General features: G+C 38.0%; 1 protein-coding gene across 5 annotated transcripts in view; it reads left to right on the top strand.

The window, feature by feature from the left end:
* NELL2 (neural EGFL like 2) overlaps positions 1 to 19,935 on the top strand; it is a 414,049-nt gene that overhangs the window by 117,218 nt on the left and 276,896 nt on the right. For all 5 annotated transcript variants that reach the window (XM_046012522.1, XM_046012521.1, XM_046012520.1 and 2 more), the window contains one exon: positions 9,281 to 9,431. In XM_046012522.1, the coding sequence (XP_045868478.1) occupies positions 9,281 to 9,431 (151 nt within the window). The remainder of the gene's footprint in view (positions 1 to 9,280; positions 9,432 to 19,935) is intronic.

Genomic DNA, 19,935 nt, shown 5'->3' with positions numbered 1-19,935 from the left:
CTTTTAGGCTCTCTCTTTGCTTAGAGGACCCTTTCAATATTTCCTGTAGAGCTGGTTTGGTGTTTGCAAATTCTTTCAGTTTTTGTTTGTCCTGGAAGCTTTTGATCTCTCCTTCTATTTTCAATGATAGCCTAGCTGGATAGAGTATTCTTGGCTGCATGTTTTTCTCGTTTAGTGCTCTGAATATATCATGCCAGCTCTTCCTGGCCTGCCAGGTCTCTGTGGATAAGTCTGCTGCCAATCTAATATTTTTACCATTGTATGTTACAGACTTCTTTTCTCGGGCTGCTTTCAGGATTTTCTCTTTGTCACTAAGACTTGTAAATTTTACTATTAGGTGACGGGGTGTGGACCTATTCTTGTTGACTTTGAGGGGGGTTCTCTGCATCTCCTGGATTTTGATGCTTGTTCCCTTTGCTAAATTACCAATTCTTAATTCTGCTACATATATTCAAATGATATTGTTGAGACTGCTGTCTACAGGTAATGAGGCAGTATCAGGAACACAACCAGGAATGCAATGTATATTGAAGTTGTGGATAATATCATTGCCATTGTCATTGTCCTCATCATCATCCCTTTCATTTACTTAACATCTCTGTCTGTTTAGTTGTAGTCTTGAGCAGTATTCCAGTTAGGAGAAGAGATGATAAAGAGAGATCTCTGTTAGCTCATTTAGCCTCTTAATTTTGCTGGTAACAAAACAGCTGGTAACTTCCCTGGTGAGTTTCTGAGGGAAGCTTCACACTAGCCAAAAGCATTAATCTGATTATAAACTCAAGTGCCAATTTTAATTTTAATCTACATTGAGGATTATAACAGTGAACTAAACAAGAATACTCATAGTGGTTAATTACTACTGCTGTCTCTGAAGAACAATGTACCTGGGAAGCCAAATTACTATCAAAAGTTTACTGGTTAGTCTGGACTCAAAACTAACAAAATGGAGTGATCTACATAACTCATATCTGTTATGTATAAAATTTTAATACTGTAATTTTAAGCTCCAAATTATAGACATTTTATTGTTTGTAGCCCTCCTACATTCTGACCAAATTTTGTTCTACTTCATTAATGAAAATTCCAACATATGAGTCATAAATGATTTGCTTAATGTCAACCATTTAGTCGCTAAATCCAGGAGTAGAACCTGTTATTTGTTTTTGTTTCTTGGAATGGTGTGGGTGCTTATGTTTTAATTTCTGATATATTCATGTGTGTATGTTTTTATGTGGTTGGATATTCACAACATTAAGCCAATGATTTTGTAAATAATACACGAAGATACATATGCTTATTATGCATTGAATCAAAGTATAATTAGCTGTTGATTAGAAAGAAACTTTTGAGCTTGTTTTGGGATCTCATGGGAATAAAATATAGAAGGAGAAGTTGACTTTCCAAGAGTATGTACTGGGGTCAGCTGGTAATATGAGGGATGAATAGACAGCTAAAGGGTAACGATGTGGCTTCATCAGATATGGGGTTGCCCCATTAGAAAGTTGTGGATTACTCATATGTTTTGCCCAATAATTTTTTAAGGAGAATTATTTGAAAATTGTCTTTTAAAAAAGCCTTTGGTTTTATAGTTCATATCTCAATAGTTTAGAGTATCTAGCTGAGATTATGTAATTGAACTGGTTTGTAGATTTGTAAAGCTCAAATTGATCTGAAAATCAAGAAAAGTATATTTCTCTTCAGAATATATTTTTATAAAAGTTAAGTTGGAATAAGGGTTTATTTACTTTCCAGAGTGTATCACCATCACTTTGGTAGGGTACTACCGTGTAATAATAGGAAACATGTTGGCTTGGGTGGGGATTCTGGCTCTGCGGTTGGATTTGTTGGGTTCATTTGTTTATATCCTAATTGTTTCTGATAGCTCTGTTAGAGGAGAGGACATGACCTCGGATTGACCCTTGTGCTGGACCTCAGCAATCAGAGGCTTCTCCCCTCCTCCCAGTCCTTGAAATGCTCACTCTGTCCACCATTCCTACAATGGGAGTCATTTTCTGGGATGCATTGGTGAGAGCAATGTATTGTGGTGACCATGTCAATTGGTATAACTTGAGTGAATCCAGTTAAGGCTTCTGTATAAATTTGAGATTTTGCCAGCAGATGGAGAGATCTGTGTCCTGCAGCTGCCCAAGGCAAGCCTTGTAAGTAAGTTCCCTTGCTTATTAAACCTGCCCCCTCCCAATCTGGAGTGTCCTACTTCTTTTGTCTCTTCTTGCCCTCTGGGTCTGGGGCCTTTTTCAGATATCACTGGGGAATCTCCTGAGGTTTCAAACCAGCAAGTTTCTAATAGAGTAAATTCATAGAAATGAGCTCTGATTTTGAGCCATGTGTGGCGAAGATTGCAAGGGTCTGGGCTTCTCTGTGCCTCTCTTTCCTCATCTGTAATTTCTGTTACTGCAGAGCAATGATCCCATTTATTCAGAGTTGCTCTGAGGCTTAAATGAGATTGTTCATATTTAAGGACTTTGCAAACTACATATATAGTGTTAATCAAATTTTAGTGGCTTTGAAAATTGTAACTATTACTTTGCCTTGAAAGTTTGCACTGTAAAGGCATGGATATTTTGAAGGGAGAGTAAGAGCAATGGACAGGAACTAGTTCTGACTTCATATATTTCTACCTGAATTTAGAAGGTAACAGCCTTTCATAGTTAGAGACTGGAAAAAAAAAAGTCTTTTGGTGAGTTTTGGCACATTCTAAGCCAACCATCTTAGGCCTGAGATTAGACTGTTTTTATAATTGAATTTGCACATGGTATTTGTATTCGTCTGGTTGTGTGGGGGAAAATCAATTTAGGTTTTAATATAGTGCAGATGGGGTAGAGACCTGTCCGTGGCAGAGACTCATTTGGTTCATGATGGCAGTTGTAGTCATGTGGTTTAAGTGTGAAAGAAGAAAATAATTCTTGCCAATTTCTTAGTTATTGGTTGGTGGACAAATCCCTTCTCCTTTACTAACACACCAAAAATACTTAAAGAAGCGCCAGCCTGACTCTCCTTTTCAGTGAGCACTCGTGTTTGCTACCACATACATGCTTCCATTAATTTCCAGTCTATTTTTGAAATAAACCAGTCTCTCTCTCCCTCTCCTTTCTTCCTTCACTACAGTGTATATGGGGCTACGTAATGCTTAAATCCCTAAAAATTGTGACTACATTCACTCGGGAACTCATCACTCCATCCTGGTAGTCTCATGACTAAAAATGACTATTTTGATGGGATCGCTTCAGAACCGCTTCATTACTTATTGCTAACTGCTTTAAAAAGCCACGAGTTTTGTTTTTTTTTTTTTTTTTAAGCAGTTTTTTTAGGCTCTGCACACAATAAAATTGGAAAATGTTGAAACAAAGTTTTATTTTAAACTCAAGTGATTCTGCAATTAAGAAGCCCTGCTCCGGCATGGGTGTATTGATTAGTTTTTTCCTTTCCTTTTTTTGAAGATTTTATTTATTTATTTGTCAGAGTGAAAGAGAGAGAGCATGAGCAGGGAGAGGGGCAGAAGGAGAAGCAGACACCCAGCTGAGCAAGGAGCTCCACGTTGGACTGGATCCTAGAACCCTGAGATCATGACCTGAGCTGAGAGCAGATGCTTAACTCCCTGAACCATCCAGGCATCCTGTTGCTCAGTTTTTCTATGGGGTTTTATAGCAGCATTTAAAGGCCACTTTTATCAGCCTGTTTTTCTCTGAAGAGGCAATTTGAAATGATCTCTGTCAGCCTTTCATTGAAAAGAAATTCGGTTTACATTGATTTTTGTCCATAAATGAATGATCATTCATAGTTCTGTAGAAATAGAGAGTGGTAGGCAGGATTTTATCTTAAGAATAATTTGATTGCCAAAAACTTTTATGCTTATTTCCAAATGCGGAAACTGATATTTTATGGTTGAGTTTGGGATACTTAGAATGAAAGGAAGAGAAGTCACCACAAGGGTATCATGGCTGTGGGTAGTTTTAGCGGATTCCGCAGTCTCACTGCTTGAAAGAGTAATAATTATAAGTATCCTAATCCTAATAGCCAACACATGGTGTTTACTACATGCCAAGCATAGCTAATAATCTGCATAGCTGGCATTGAAACCTCATTCTTCTGGGTTCAGAGTGTGTTCTGCCAGCCATCACTCTTTATTTCTCTATGTTTGGTTCCTAACAGGAGGCCTTGTTGAGAAATTGCTTCATATATACCTGTATTAAATTATTAATTCTGAAAGCTGAAATGATAAAAATGAAGTAAAATTAATTCTCACGTGATGGGTTTCTTTGATTTGATTTTCTGATGGAGACTAGAATTGGGTCTATAGTAATAATTGTGGGAACTCAAAAGTCTCTCTGAACACTGTATAATCCTTGAGATGAAAATAGAAGGCAGGAATGTTAATTTTGCAAATTGAGAAACAGAAATGCAAATGAGGAAAGTGACCTTTCTTAAAATCACTACTAAGCTAGTCGCTTATGGAACTAAAAATGTTGTGTTATGTAATTACTTTTTTTCTGGATTATTTTCTATGTTGGTGCTCTCTTATTTGCATTTCTGTTTGTGAGTGGCAGTTGAGCTTGGATAAAGGATGCCATGTTCAGGAGGCAGTGTGATTTAGTGGAGAGAATACTGGACTGGAAATTATCATCCCCATCAAACTTTTGGCATGCCAGGTGCCTTTGGGTGAATCACAGGGTTATTCCTTGGTTAGTTTCACGCATTGAAAAAAGAAGTATAATGGTTGTCCCTTGTCAAGTTTCCAAGGCTTTATGAGAAACAAAATGAAATGTGGGTTCAAAGGGAAAAATATATCATTATACATTTTTTTTAAAGATTTTATTTCTTTATTTGACAGAGAGAACACAAGTAGGTAGAGAGGGAGGCAGAGAGAGAGGAGGAAGCAGGCTCCCTGCTGAGCAGAGAGCCCGATGTGGGGCTCGATCCCAGAACCCTGGGATCATGACCTGAGCCGAAAGCAGAGGCGTTAACCCACTGAGCCACCCAGACGCCCCATCATTATACATTTTTGAAGGATACATGTTGTAAAGTAGCAGATGTGCAGCATTATTTATGTGTACATATCAGGTTATATATATTGTCAGTATTCTGTGTTAGATTTAGTTTTTTGATGGTTCATCCTTCGTCCTCTCATTCTTGTGACTTCTATGATTTTAGATACTATATTCTGATGACTTCTAAATCTATATTGCCAACCTTGATCTCTCTCATGAGGTCAAGTTCTGTGGTGCCGCCTCCACAGAGGACACTCCTACCTGTGTGTCCCATCGCACATCCGAATGACCATTGCTAAAACTGATAGCCCATCTGGGTACCATCATGCTCCCACTGCATTTCCTTTCATCTGGTCTCTCAAGCTAGAAACATTAGATTCGATTAGCTTCAGTTTTCTCTTTCTTTTGCCTTTGCATGTGTTTTTATTAGTGACCAAATTCTTTAGATTCTGTTTTCTAAAAATCTCTGGAATTCTGTCACTCCTGTTTATTCCAGTGCTCCTCACAGAATTCAGGCCCCCATCAAGTCCTTCCTGGACCCAGGCATAATGAATTTATGAAAAGCATGTTTTAAAGAGCAACAATAGATTTAAATAATATTAGGGTGAGGTGAGGATGGGTAAGAGATGGCGTTCTGTTGACAGCTGAAAGTATCATGCAGTCATGATTTCCTAGAAGTGCTCTCTCTGTCACAATCAAGTAATCTTCAGCTGTGTCCTGGGCCCCTGGACTGGAGGTGCCAGGTGAGGAGACCATCTTGAGGTCACAGTAAGTCAGATGAGGTTTTCTCCCTTCCACTGCCTTCTGTATTGTCCCTCCCCATAACACAGGTGGGAAGTTCATGCAATCTGTTTGTAAATCTCTGTGTAAAGAATTTGGTTGGGGCACCTGGGTGGCTCAGTGGGTTAACGCCTCTGCCTTCGGCTCAGGTCATGATCCCAGAGTCCTGGGATGGAGCCCCGCATTGGGCTCTCTGCTCGGCAGGGAGCCTGCTTCTCTCTCTCTCTCTCTCTCTCTGCCTGCCTCTCTGCCTACTTGTGATCTCTCTCTCTGTGTCACATAAATAAATAAAATCTTTAAAAAAAAAGAATTTGGTTAATCGAGATGGGAAAAAAAAACACACCAATATTATTTCTCCTATCACTATAGTATGAACTGAATGGGACTTCTGCTGGCATGCTTGTGTTGGAGGGTCCCTCCTTCTTACAAGTCACCTACCCTCATTGAGGGGGCAAAATAGGGAAGGTAATGGGCTGGGAGTAGAGCTTGGAGAGGTGATTTGGTTTGGGAAAGGTAGTTTAGGGATGTCAAAATGTGATGTTTAAATTTTGTGAAATCTAACAGAAGAGTCAATGATCATCCGATTTGAGAGTTTCTCAAGAGTTTTCCCTATGTTCAGCTTTTTTCTTTCTTCAAATAACTTTTTGTATGGCCATCAGAGAAATTTTTCCAAAATTGAGATTGATCAATTTTTAAAAAAATGTTTCTTCACCTATAAAGATTCCTTCACTGTGTTTTCAACCATGGTGCCTTACATTTTTATTAATGATACTCAAATGTAATCCACTCTATTAGAGCTTTCTTCCTTTCATCTTAAGATCAGTCTTTTTATATATCATTTCATCTAAAACAAAAACAGAGAAAGCTCGCAAAAATAATACAGCCTCTCAACTCTCCCCAAAAATCTGACTCCAAAAGCAGTGGAAAATAATATAGAGATTAGTGATGGTTTTCTGTGCATACCAAATGACAAAACTGCTATCAACCCTCCGTAAACTCTTTTCTAAAATTTCACTTGTAAGGCAGTTGTGGCCCAGTTCTAAACTCTTTTTCTCCCCATGGATGAGCTCAAGCTCTCTGGGCCACATCTTTGGATATCTCTGTGGGTCTGATCTTCATTTCTGTATTCAGTGCAGTCCTTTCTCTGCTTCTCTCATTTGCATCCCCATCTATTATCCTGTTCAGCAAGACAAAGGATGCCGCTCAAACTCTACCTGCCTGAAAAGGGGGGAAAGCATAATAAATATTTATAATTTAATTTTAATTTGCTTTTATCTATCAAATTAAGATGAAGTGATGAAGTTTGTGAATGATTTACTTGTTTATAAATTGGAGTGGATTAAAAGTTGACACTAGATGAATTATTCTCACAGAATTACATTTTGTATTTGTCCTTGAGGAAGTGGAACATTTTGGAGCTAGGAAGAATTGTATGGAATCCCCTCCATAGCCAGTCTTATCCCTGATGGAACTTGGGGAGAAACTATCGTGTTGACTATGGCAGAAATCGTAGATTACTGTTATGCTTTTGAGTTGTGAATATTGATTGGAACTGAGGAAGTTTCTTTTTTGAAACAAGAAATTTCTTTTTCCTAAAACTTTGAAAAGATATCCTGGGTGTGACTTCAGTGCCTGGATTAGGCTCATTCCTGAATCAGTGGCTGTGGATGGGGTTTGGTGTTGCTCTGATTGGTATAGAGGGAAGTCTTGTGTTGAGAGTGGGGAATGATCATTTTTCAGTGGTAAATATCATTTTTCAGTGGTAAATAAGAGGGTTTCTTTTGCTTTGTACTATTTGGGGTTTTTTGTTTGTGTTTTGTCTGTTTTTTTTTTTCTTTTTTTTTTTTTTTAATTTGGCAAGGGTGTAAATTGATGATGGTGACAGAAATCACAGGTACATTGGCATGCAAGGTCCTGCCTATCCAATCCAGCTTTACTATTCAGGCCCATCCGGCAATGGCTGCTAGTCACTGTTTTAGCCTCGTCATGCCCTTTTATACCTTTCTGCTTTTTCACAAGCTATTCCTGTGACTGGAATGCTTTTCTCTCTCTTTTCTACTGGTCGACTCCTGATCAAATGCCATCTGTCTTCTGAGATCCTTCCCTCCACATGATGTTGGCTATTTTTCCCCCTCTGTGATCTGTCCACACTTTGTTCCTACCTGTATGACAGTACTTCTTTCACTGTACTGGGATTATGCATCCCTTCCTCTATTTTATGGGTATTTTGAGGACTTTACCATGTCTGTCCACTCTCCTACTGATGGACACAGATCACAGATGGATACATCTTTATTCCATAAATTTGTGGGGCTAGAAAGGTATGAAAATTTGGATTATCCTATAATCTGTTTCATCGAGGTTGTGGTTCTCTGTAATATTTCTGCTACACTACTGCTGAGGGAATGCTTGGAAATGTGTGGGAGAACTTTGGGTTGTCATAATGACTGGAGTCAGGTGTCACTGGCATTTACTGGACCCGGACCAAGGGTGTTAAATGTTCTGCAACATATGGGACAGTTTTGCATAAAGAGGGATTATTCTTTCTAAATGCTGGTAGTTTTCCCATTGAGAACTACTTAACTTAGTAGTTACTTAGTCTACCTAGTCTAAAGCATAGAAAGGAGGAGGATGGTTTGATAACAACAGAAACTTTTCCTGGCTCCCATCAACTCTTTGCATATACTATGAATAGGAGAGCCTTCTGCTCAGTTAGCAGATGGCTTGAATGATAGGTTTTTTCTACCCACTGAATCCATTTCTATCTGTATTGCCCCCATAACCTCTGGGTCCTGAGTTTGGAGTACAAGACTAAATGAGGTAGAAGTGTAGGGTCCAAGTTTCTGCTCTTCCAGGGCCTACCTTCCTTGGCTAGGCTTTCTTGGAGTCTGGAGAGAGGGACATTGGAATGAAGTTCTATGTATTTCTTTCAACAATATGGTAAGACAATTTGATCTTAATGTTTCATCCACTGCACAGAAGGCTGAGAGTGACTAATTCCAATGATCTTTTAAAAAATCTATTTATAGCATGCCTTCTGGCTAAAGACATCAATGTGGAAGGTGGCACATAGATTTAAATCCTGTTTTCTGTCATGAGGTGTCAGAAAAGCTAAATGGCTCTATCATGGTCTTTTAGGTCCTATTCTAGGAAGTACATCTTTTTGCTCATGGTTGACACTGACGTGGTTGTGGTATCCAGGATAAAATATGTCAGGAGAAAACTTGGGAGCACACTTTTTCAAACAGGCTTCTTTGATTCTTTGCCTCAAAGGGGACATTTTTGAAAAAAAAGATTCCTGGGACAAAAGTTTAGTATTGGTTGACTGTCCTGTGTTCTATTAACTATGTAGCATTTAAGTCTTGTTGAAAGAGTCTGAAACTTAGTATTTATCAGTTTTTACTTGATAATGTTTTTTTGAAAGATGTTGCATGGAAAAGATACTTTATAAAATCAAATTCTAGTCTATTTAGTGTATCTTTCTTTTTTTTTAGATACTCCCAGAAGTATAAAAGCGTCCACCGCCACAGCTGAGCAATTTTTTCAGAAGCTAAGAAATAAACATGAATTTACTGTTTTGGTGACTCTAAAACAGACCCACTTAAATTCTGGAGTTATTCTCTCCATTCATCACTTGGATCACAGGTGAGTGTGACTGCTGGGGTTTTCATTATACATAGTTAAATGAACATATTCAGAAAAAGTAAACAAAAGCAAGATATACTCTACACAAGATTGGTAGGAAACAGAATAATTTTACTACATTATGCAAAATCACAAACACCAGTAATTGAGATCAGCTGAGATGCAAACGGAGTTGGTACTTTTGATGTTGCTAAAAGCCCACAAAATCACCATTCCTAAGACACACTTATTAGTGACTAAATTCCTCATGAGATTTCTTCCTCATTGTTAAAGACAAACATATTTCTTCTTAATTTGTGAATAGTTAGCCACAAAAATACTATATTCAGTTTCTTTAGGAAATTGCCTGGGTCTAGAATTTAATAGTTTTATAATTTTAAACACTGACGGATAACTGCTTTTTGACGCACCTCTCAGACAGCAGCAGTTACAAGTATGTTCTTGGATGTGTATTAAATTAAAATACTGTCTAGTATCTCCCAGCTTTTCACATGTGTAGAATCATGATTATGAGAGTTTGTGGGAGTAATGGTGAAGGGGAGGGGAGGGGAAGGAGGAGAAGAGTCATTCATGACTCTGTGTAAACATAGATATTACTGAATAATAGCAAACAGTTCCAAATGATTCCTTCCTTCCTTTTTTTTAAGGATGTATTTATTTGAGAGAGAGCACGCATGCTCCTGTGTGCTGGCGAGTGAGTGGGGGAGGGGCAGAGGGTGAGAATCTTTAAGCCGACTTCAAGCTGACTGTGGAGTCTGACTTGGGGCTCTCTGTCCCAGGTCCCCGAGATCATGACCTGAACTGAAACCAAGAGTTGGATCCTTAACTGACTGGGCCACCGAGGCATCCCCTAAATGATTCATTTGTGAAAGAACAACTCTAGTTCTGATAATGCAAGTTCCTTCATTTTCGCATTTTGAATACCCACTCCATGACTTACTAACTGTGGACCTCGGGCAAGTCACATAACCTTTCTGTAACACAGTTCTTTCACTTGTGAAATGGGGATAGTGATAGTCTATTTCACAACTTGTGGTGAAGATTAAAGAGTTTGTATATGTCAAGTGTGTAAAATATATAAGAAGTTTTAATGATCCTGTTCAGATGTGGGCAGAAACCCTCCTTTCTTGGTTTATCTTATCAGAGATGAGGCAGCCTAGGTCTTTATAAACCTTTATTAAATACTGGGGCACCTGGGTGGCTCAGTGGGTTAAAGCCTCTGTCTTTGGCTCAGGTTGTGATTCCAGGGTGCTGGGATCGAGCCCCGCATCGGGCTCTCTGCTCAGCAGAGAGCCTGCTTCCCTTCCTCTCTCTCTGCCTGCCTCTCTGCCTACCTGTGATCTCTGTCTGTCAAATAAATAAATAAAATATTTAAAAATAAATAAATAAATAAAAATCTTTATTAAATACTAAAGAGCAAACAGAAGCACAAATGTGTGGAGAACAAAACAGAGCATGCTGATGTAGAGAGCATGGTACCTGATCACACCCTACCTGGATTATTCTATTAAGGCCCTGCCTTATTCCATCCGTAGCCCCAGAGGGTTGGCATAACTTCCTAGGCCCCTCACTTGGGCTTCTTTCCTCCTCTGAATTCTGGCCTGTGATTGAGAGGAGAGTGCCACACTAGACTTCACTTGGTAATTGGATTAAGACCTTTAAGGCAGAGCAAGAAAGGGAGAGGTCCCATCTCCAAAGGTTCACTCAGGCTTTTCCTCTTGGTTTGTTTCTGGTGCCAGGGATAGGCCTTGTCTTCAAGTAAGTGATACCTGTGCTCTTTGCTTACAGTACTATGACTTTGCCCATCTCACCTGGGCTTTAGGCAACATGATTCACATATAATAGAGGAACACTGTTCTTTTATAGAGCAGCCTGATTTATTGCTGATTCTTTCTCCTCCTCCTCCTCCTTCTTATTTTTAAGATTTATTTATTTGCAAGAGAGAGAGAGCATGAGTATAGGGAGGCACACAGGGAGAGGGAGAGAATCCTCAAGCAGACTCCCCACTGAGCACAAAACCCGACACAGAGCTTGATCCCAGGACCCTAAGATCATGACCTGAGCCGAAATCAAGATTTGGACACTTAACTGACTGAGCCCACCCAGGCTCCTCTAGTGCTGTTTATTTCTGCTTGTGAAAAAAAAAAAAATTTCCCCTGTATTTTGGGCACTAGATTTTTCTGCTGGGTAACTTTTCCCCACATGGAATTCATCCAGCCTCCTTCCAGATGGCATATCCTTATATCACGATGGCTACAGCAGCCTCCCATCTTACCCCCCTTGTCTCGGAGCTGAGTAGCCAGCGCTGGGTACTCCATCTGCTCCTCTAGACTTAACTGGCAGCATTTCACAAGGTCCACTGCCCTCATCTATATGCGTCCCAGATGGGCAATGTTTTTGTTGGTCCCTGGAGTTGAATATAATGAATAACTGTACAAATGTTTGACCAGCACAGACTTCTTGTAATCTACACACTTTCAATCTAATGCTTACTAAGATGGTTTGAAAATTATTTTTAGCCTCCTAAACAGTAAGTATGTGGACCTCTGAAATACCTGATCATAATCGGGTAGATTCTTGATGAAAGATCTGAAGAAGAATGACTTGCTGTCAGGTGGATTTTTTTCTTACTCTTCCTGTGAAGTAGATGTGTGAAAACACATGAGAATTTATATTGAATTATTTCAATGAAAGAGAATATTTGTTTTTTTTTAAATCAATATGGCAATATATTTTCATTGTAGAAAATATGGAAAGCGGACAAGTGTAAAGAAATAGAAAAACTACAAATTGTATTACCAAAAGGAGACCAATGTTGACATTCTGTCATATTTTGCTTTAGTCCTTTTGTCTGTGTGTATGTAGATATGTCATATTTTATTTAACCAGTCCCTTACTTTGGATATTTAGCTCATTTCCTTTTTTAACTTTAATAAATCATACCATAAGGCATATATTTACACATACATTTTTGTGCTCAGCTCTTATGCTTTCTAGTTCTACTTGTTACATTCAATATTAATTCTGTAATTCCTTGTTTTACTTATTCTTTCTTTATATCATCTATGAGTTTGATAACATTTATATAAAAATATATTTGAGATATTGTATGTCTTTCTGTGATATAAAAAAACATTTTGATTTGTAAGGCACTTTTTATTTGTTTAGTAAGCTGGCAGTTATTAAAGACACTGTGCATTGGCTCATTGATCCTCAGCATTGATGAGTGGTTAAGAGTGCAGGTCAAGAGGGGCACTGCGTGCATTCCTGTCCTAGCTCTAGCACTTACTGGCCTCGTGACCTTGTGCAAATGACTTACCGCTTCTGTGCCTCAGGTTCCTCATCTCTAAGTCCATATAAGGTGCTTGAGAACACTAGAGGAAAAGATGCCACAAAAGTGCCATAATCACACAAAGTCAATATGCCAATTTCCATTTCACAGATAAGAAATACAAGCCCCGAGAGCTTAAGTTGTTGGAGGTTCCCAAAACCAAGTGGAGGTAGGGTTTAAACTCAGGTCATTGCACTACAGAGCCAGCATGCTGGACAAGTGTCTGTGGGTGGTTGTCCGACATGGTTCTTTTCTGCCCCCTTGATCACAGCATCACTTAGCTAGTTAGTGACAGAATCAGAACCCAAATCCACTTATTCAGACTCTCGAGTGTGGTGTTTTTACCAGTACACTGTGATGGGTCCTAACCTGCCAGCACCCTGACAGATCTTGGTTGTGGGTATGTGTGTTCTGGTATTGTTATCTTTCTTCCCTTCATCTTGTTCTGACTCATATTTTTAATTTCATCATTTCATGAACACTTATTTATTTATTCTCTGCTTTCTTTCACCAAAAATATAAGGTGGTTTATAGAGATATCTGTAGGACAACAAGATAAGAGTAAAGTGAAATATGAAAGTCAGGGCAAAGGAAAAATAGAAACCCAGTTGGGTGATTAAGATAATGCAGTTATTCTTGGTTCCAAGACCAGAGATGCTTTTGGACAGGAAAGAGTGAGTGTCTTTAGAGAAATGAGTTTAGAGGGCTTCACCTCAGTTGGTGACATCATGCTGTAATGCACTTTGGGAAAAGCAAAGCTACGGGGATGTCAGGAACTTATGAAAAGGTGTGATGGTCTTTGAAACCATACAGCACCCTTGATTGTGCAGCCAAATTTTCCTACTAATATTCTTATCCCCGTTGTGCCTCCAATATGAAACTCTGATAAAAGACCATTATTTATGACATAAAGACCATGTCCTTATGGCAATATTCCATATAAATTGCTTTTCTCAGAGTAATATTGAATTCGGGTTAGACTTCCCTAGTAAATATTCGAATTATAGCTATTTTGACACTTCAGTGAGAGTTAAATGTTGACTGAGCAGCAATTAGGAATTGAGTTGGAGGAAATACTGACATTTTATGTGAAAATTGAGGAGCCTAACAAGGACACAGCTGAATGGAAGATGCCCATTTCTGCCTGAAGGAGGCAGTTCTCAAGAGCAGGGCCATGCTATTCCTCAGGAAGTAGATGACATATTGCTGAATGGATTCCATAGAATTGGAAATTTTTAATTATGCTACAAATTTCAAACATTGTATATGTTATTTATAGGAAATTTTGCAAATGAGGAAAATTACTAAGAAGGAAATAAAAATCATTTGTAGTTTTATCACCTGGGAATAGTTTCTACTATATTTTCAGTTATAAAGGTCTACATGAGGGTAGATATATAATATTTAAAAAGTTGAATCCTACTACACATGATATTTTGCAATGTTTTAAAATTAACAAAATATTTTGAGGATTTTCCCATGCCAACAAGTACTCTTTTATAATCAAGTTTTTTTTTTTTTAAAGATTTTATTTATTTATTTGGCAGACAGAGATCACAAGTAGGCAGAGAGGCAGGCGGAGAGAGAGGCAGGGAAGCAGACTCCCCGCTGAGCAGAGAGCCTGATGCGGGGCTCGATCCCAGAACCCTGGGACCATTACCTAAGCTGAAGGCTTTAACCCACTGAGCCACCCAGGTGCCCCTATAATCAAGTTTTTAATAACCAAATATTATCCCATCATTGGATACAAATAAAAAAGAGATAATCAAATTCTTATTTCTGACATTAAAAAATCCAAAGTGTCCAAAAAGTGTTTAATTCTGATCAGTGTAAGTACCTGAGGTATCCGCTAAGATAAGCTGGATTGCAAAATCTGTCTCTGGATAAAGTGAATGAATTTATGTGCTCCACAGATTGGTTAGCTATATGTACTAGTTACATGTTGAAAAACGCCTGTCTCAGTGGAGAGTTGATCCTTTAACTGGTGGGGATTAGGAGCAGGTCCAGCTCTCCATAAGGTCCTTCTAGTTCACAGAAGAGCTCTTCCATGCCTTGGGGAAGCTCATTTCCTAGTTGCATTTGGGGTTGATGGGGAGAGTTTGTGCTCCTTCATCCAAGCACATGTTCTTCCTGTGACTTAGGCTTCGTGGGTTAGACCATAGGGTGCCTGCTACAGACCAGTTACTAAGTAAACATTAATATTCTTACCACAGATGATGTGAAACTACTTCTCTCCTTTATGTCAGTCCCTGATGCCAATCTTATTGCCATCCCAGCTGATTGCCAGGAGAGCCTGGCTACCACACTGTTCAGGTGACAAATTAAGTAGGCAGAAGTCCCTAAGAAATAGAAATGGGCATGAATGTCAGCTCCAGCATGGGCAGAGATGAAAAAAAATGATGTGTTAATGCCAGGCACACGGCCAGTCTGCTCATCATCTGTGTGTCACTTCCGTGCTTTTCCTCTTCTTGTCTGTCCAAATGCTGCCCATATTTCAGAATTCTGCTTACATCTCCAGAGAGCTTTTCCTGACCTTTCTAGTTTACATGACTTTCTTACTGCATTTGCCTCCAATGCAGTTTTTAAATTTGTGCCACTCTTTCTGGCATTCTGATGTATAACATCTTATATTGTTATTTGTGCACTGCATGTATACACATATGTATTAGTTGTATATTGGATACAAAAAATTTCGTTTGCTGCCTTTGATCACAATTGTAATAAATATTTATTGAGGACTTTTTAATTTAAGTTTTAATTTTTTTTAATTGGTAATACATCACATGGTTCAAAATTTAAAATGCACAGCAGGTTATTGAGAAGAAAAGTCCACCTCTGTCCCTGTCCCCAGCCACCTGCTTTCTATCCCTGGAGGCAACCACTATTATCATTAAAAACATTTTGAAAAAAAGGAAGAGAAGAAGATGCGGCTCAGCCAGTCAGTGGTGTGCTGGTGTTTATTTATACTGGCTTATGGGAGTTGAAACTTTGTGAGTTGTCATTATTATGATAGCTCAAAGTAGGCCATGGTGTGAGTACTTAACAGTGTGGAAATCAGCAAATGCTACAAAGCAGGGACTTTACTTCTGGATGTATTTTAATTTATAAGTATTATTTGTTTTAGTATTTGTTCCATCTTTCTTATACAATGAACAAATATTTTAGAATTATTTCTCTAGAAAACAGAAAGCCAATTGTTGGACATTTATGAACAGCACTACCTTAGTCCTGGCATCTAGAAATAACCACTGTTACACTCTGGGATGCAGCTTTCTGGTCTTTTTCCCAGGTGTACATAGTTGTACACCAGTTGTACATAGTTGATAACAATTCCTGATTAGATTTTAAGATTTGTCTTTTTTTTTTTTTTTTTTTTTTTTTGCTGTTAAGGATTGTGCATTGTTCTTATAACCCCCATTTCCTGTACCATGTTGTCACACAGCATTACATGGTAAATAAGTATTTGATGGATGAAGTAATAGGTGAAAGAACAAGAGAAAGATCATCCTGAGTGCACCAAGAATCGTCAGTAACGTCACAAGGTTTTAATCAAGCTAGGGCAAAGGATCTGAGGAGTGTTGAAATTGCTATATTGATGCAGGCTGCCTAATCTATTCTGAAATGTCATTAGCTCTAGTATGAGACTTTCACTAACTGGCAGTCACTGCCTCAAAACGGCTGTAAGTCCCGTCTTAGAGAATAACGACACCTGTAATGAACTATATGGCAACATCTCAGCCGGTGCGTTCAGGCTGGAAGCCTAATCACACAACTTTGTTGGTTTGGACATCTGAGACTAATAGACCCACTCTGGATTCTGGGTATCTGAAGTGCACAAACGGCAAGACGGAAGTAGGAAAGACAGACATCACAACATCTCAAAACTAGAAGAGGGCTTAAGTCAAACCTTGGTACTGAAATACAGCTTCAAAGTTACATGATTACAAAACTGTGGGGAACCTCATCAGCAGGGTCCTGGTGTGCTGTGAGTAGTCTTACTTGGCCTCTCAGCTGAGACTTCAATGGGGTTTCCAATAGTATTTTTTAAGTAGGGGCTATTATTAAAAATTAGATCACAGACTTTCTGTGAGCACAGTGTAAAAAGCTGGTAGGCTCTTCAGCTGTCTCTGTGTCTATTTGGCTTATACCAGTATTATCTGAAACAACAAACCATAATATGACACTTTATGTCTGAAAGAATGAAGACATTCAGGCAGATAGAGAATTCTCTCATCATTATGGTTTTCTGGCTATTGCATTTCAAAAGGGAAAAAATAAAATTGAGAAATAATTCCAAAAGACTGATTCACTTATCTGTTTATACAGGAAATTTAGAAGAGAGACATGAAAACAGTAAACACTCACTGAAAAGCAAAGTATATTTATAAGTTAAAATAAATGAAAAAATTTCCCCAGGTTGCAGAAGGACTCTGTTCTCTTCCTCCATGTTCTATAAATTTGCTTTACAAATACATGGGAAGAATTTGTGTCAATAGCTTGGCAAATAAATACAAACTGTCTTGTAGCCTGCCATCATCTTCCATATTAATAAAGTTGAGGTGAAATAAATGAGATTTTTTTCCTCCTCTCTTAGTATTAATTATTATACATTCTGGATGAGTAAGAATGTATTTATGTATGAGGCTGATAAAATGTATCTTCATATTTGTGAGTGCTTGTCATGTATTAAGCCATTTCTTTTTCTTGACATTACTAAGTAAAAATTAAACTTGCTGGCAATATTTGCTTGGCTTAATGGTTCTGAACTAAAAGATGACTGTTTATCATGGATAAAATTAACAGACTGATATAACAGCTACTACACCCTTTACTATTTCATTGCACATTGCTTAATAAATAATGTTAACATAACATATAACAGGACTTATAAGCTAAAATTTCAAACCCCAAGTTCTTCATAATTCACAAAACCTTCATATTTTATTCTCTTAAAGTATGTTTCTATATCATTATTTAGATCTCAAATAAAATTACATCTTAATGTGTATTTTGACCTTTATTAGGAAAGTTGCAGTATAATCTGATGTGGTTAAGCATGCATATGTCATTACCAAGTAGGCATGGTGAATTGCTCATCAAAGAAACAATTAAAGTTAAGACAGCAAGCAAATGGGATTTCTCATATCTTGTGTGTACCAAATTTATACACAGATGAAGTGATGAAAGCAAGTACACATTTTAATATAAAGAGGTTATTTCATGGAGCACAGATCTCTCTTTCATACTGAAGAACTGAGGCCCTGTTTTCCTTCCTGTATGGGTGCCGCTCTTACTGCAGGACCAAGGAGTGAATCAGTTGCCTTTTGCTGCTGCCCACCCATATCCACTCCCATCACACATTTGGGGTATTTACCTCCTTAGGCAGAGATGCAGAGGACCGGGAGTATTTGTAGTCCTCCATCCTATTTGACCATGTTCAGGTATCAGGCCCCAAATATTGTAGACAAACACAAGACCCTTCTGCCATATCCATGTCGTAGCCTCTTTGCATCTACTCTTTACTCCAGATGTGCGACTACCAGTGACTTGGCTGTTGTGTAGGCAACTGTTTCTGAGGGTCAAGCCTCGCATCTTTGAGGAAGTCAACCTGGTGTTCCTGCTTAAATATTTTTGTGCTTCCCCTTTCTACATTGCCACGTTACTTCTTTTTATGTGATAGTAAAGGTTAATTGTTCATTAGAAGTAATTGGCCCATGTAGCTATTAATGATCAGTTTGGTACTTATTTATTTATTTATTTAAATTTTCCTGGCATTAAAAAAGAATACTTCTAATGATGAAAAGATTTTTCTAAATATTTCCTCAGGAATGGAAAGCTTGAAAATTACTTTAGTTCTTTTTTTTTTTCTTTGATCAATGCTTGTGACTTCATTTTTTCCCTTCCTACCATTTTTGAAGATGTTGACATGTCAAAATTTTAGGGCATAGTAGCTTTCCCCCATTGCCTGTAGGTCAGGTAGTCTTTTTTATTAAATATGTATTTTTTTCATGGTTTCCTTTTCATCTAATGCTTGAAGCCATCTAAAATTTATTTTAGGTTAAAAAAATGAAGCTCTAAACATTTTTTTAAACAGATAACTATCTCCACATCTTTTAACTCTTTCTCCTCCCTTCAACAGCAACTACTTCATCATAAATGCAATCTTATACTGATATTAAAAATCAATCCTGGGGTGCCTAGGTGGCTCAGTTGGTTAGGCAACTGCCTTCAACTCAGGTCATGATTGTGGAGTCTTGGGATTAAGTCCTACATCAGGCTCCCTGCTCAGCAAGGGTAGTCTACTTCTCCCTCTGATCCTCTCCCCTCTTATGCTGTTTCTCTCTCTTTCTCTCTCTCTCTGTCTCTCTCTCTCTCTCTCTCTCTCTCTCACACACACACACACACACACACACACACACACAAATCAATCCTGACTCTCCTGTTTCATTAGTCAGTTTGCTTATTTTTGTACCAGTAATGTGCTTGCATAAACATTTTTTGGTTTAAATGAGTTCCATGTAATGAAGATATTAACTCCATGTCATCTGTATTCTTCATCTGCATTAAAGTCTTTATGGTATTTTGGATATACTAAATTTTTTTACCTGATAATCCTATCTCTAGAGGATGGGATTATGTTAATGATATATTGAATAAAAAATACATTATTTTTCTTCTCCCTGAAAGAAAAGAGAAAGCCAGTTAGAAAATTTAAGGAAAAGAAGAAAATTTCAGCTAACTGAAATTAGCTGTGCACTTTCTTTGTAACCTTAATTATGTTGATATATGTTCCTTTTATGCCTAATTTATTTTAAAGAGTTTTTATCATGAATGAGTATGGAATTTTGCCAAATGATTTTTTCCTTTGTCTATGAAGATTATCATACTTTTTTTTCATTCTATTAATGTGATGTATCACATTGGTTGATTTGCATATATTGAACCATCCTTGCATCCCTCAATAAATCCCACTTTATCATGATGAGTGATCCTTTCAATGTGCTGCTGAATTGGTTTGTTAGTCTTTTATTGAGAATTTTTGATCTATATTCATCATGGGCCAACAGTTTCACTTCTAGTAGTGTCCTTTTCTGGTTTTGGTGTCAGGAAAATGCTTGCTTCTAAAGTGAGTTTGAAAGTGTTCCATCATCTTTGATTTTTTGGAATGGTTTG

The sequence above is a fragment of the Meles meles genome, chromosome 7, assembly GCF_922984935.1.
Source record: "Meles meles chromosome 7, mMelMel3.1 paternal haplotype, whole genome shotgun sequence".
In the NCBI taxonomy this organism is placed as follows: domain Eukaryota; kingdom Metazoa; phylum Chordata; class Mammalia; order Carnivora; family Mustelidae; genus Meles; species Meles meles.
The sequence above is the reverse complement of the archived record's forward strand: the minus strand, read 5'-3'. Positions and strand labels throughout refer to the sequence as shown.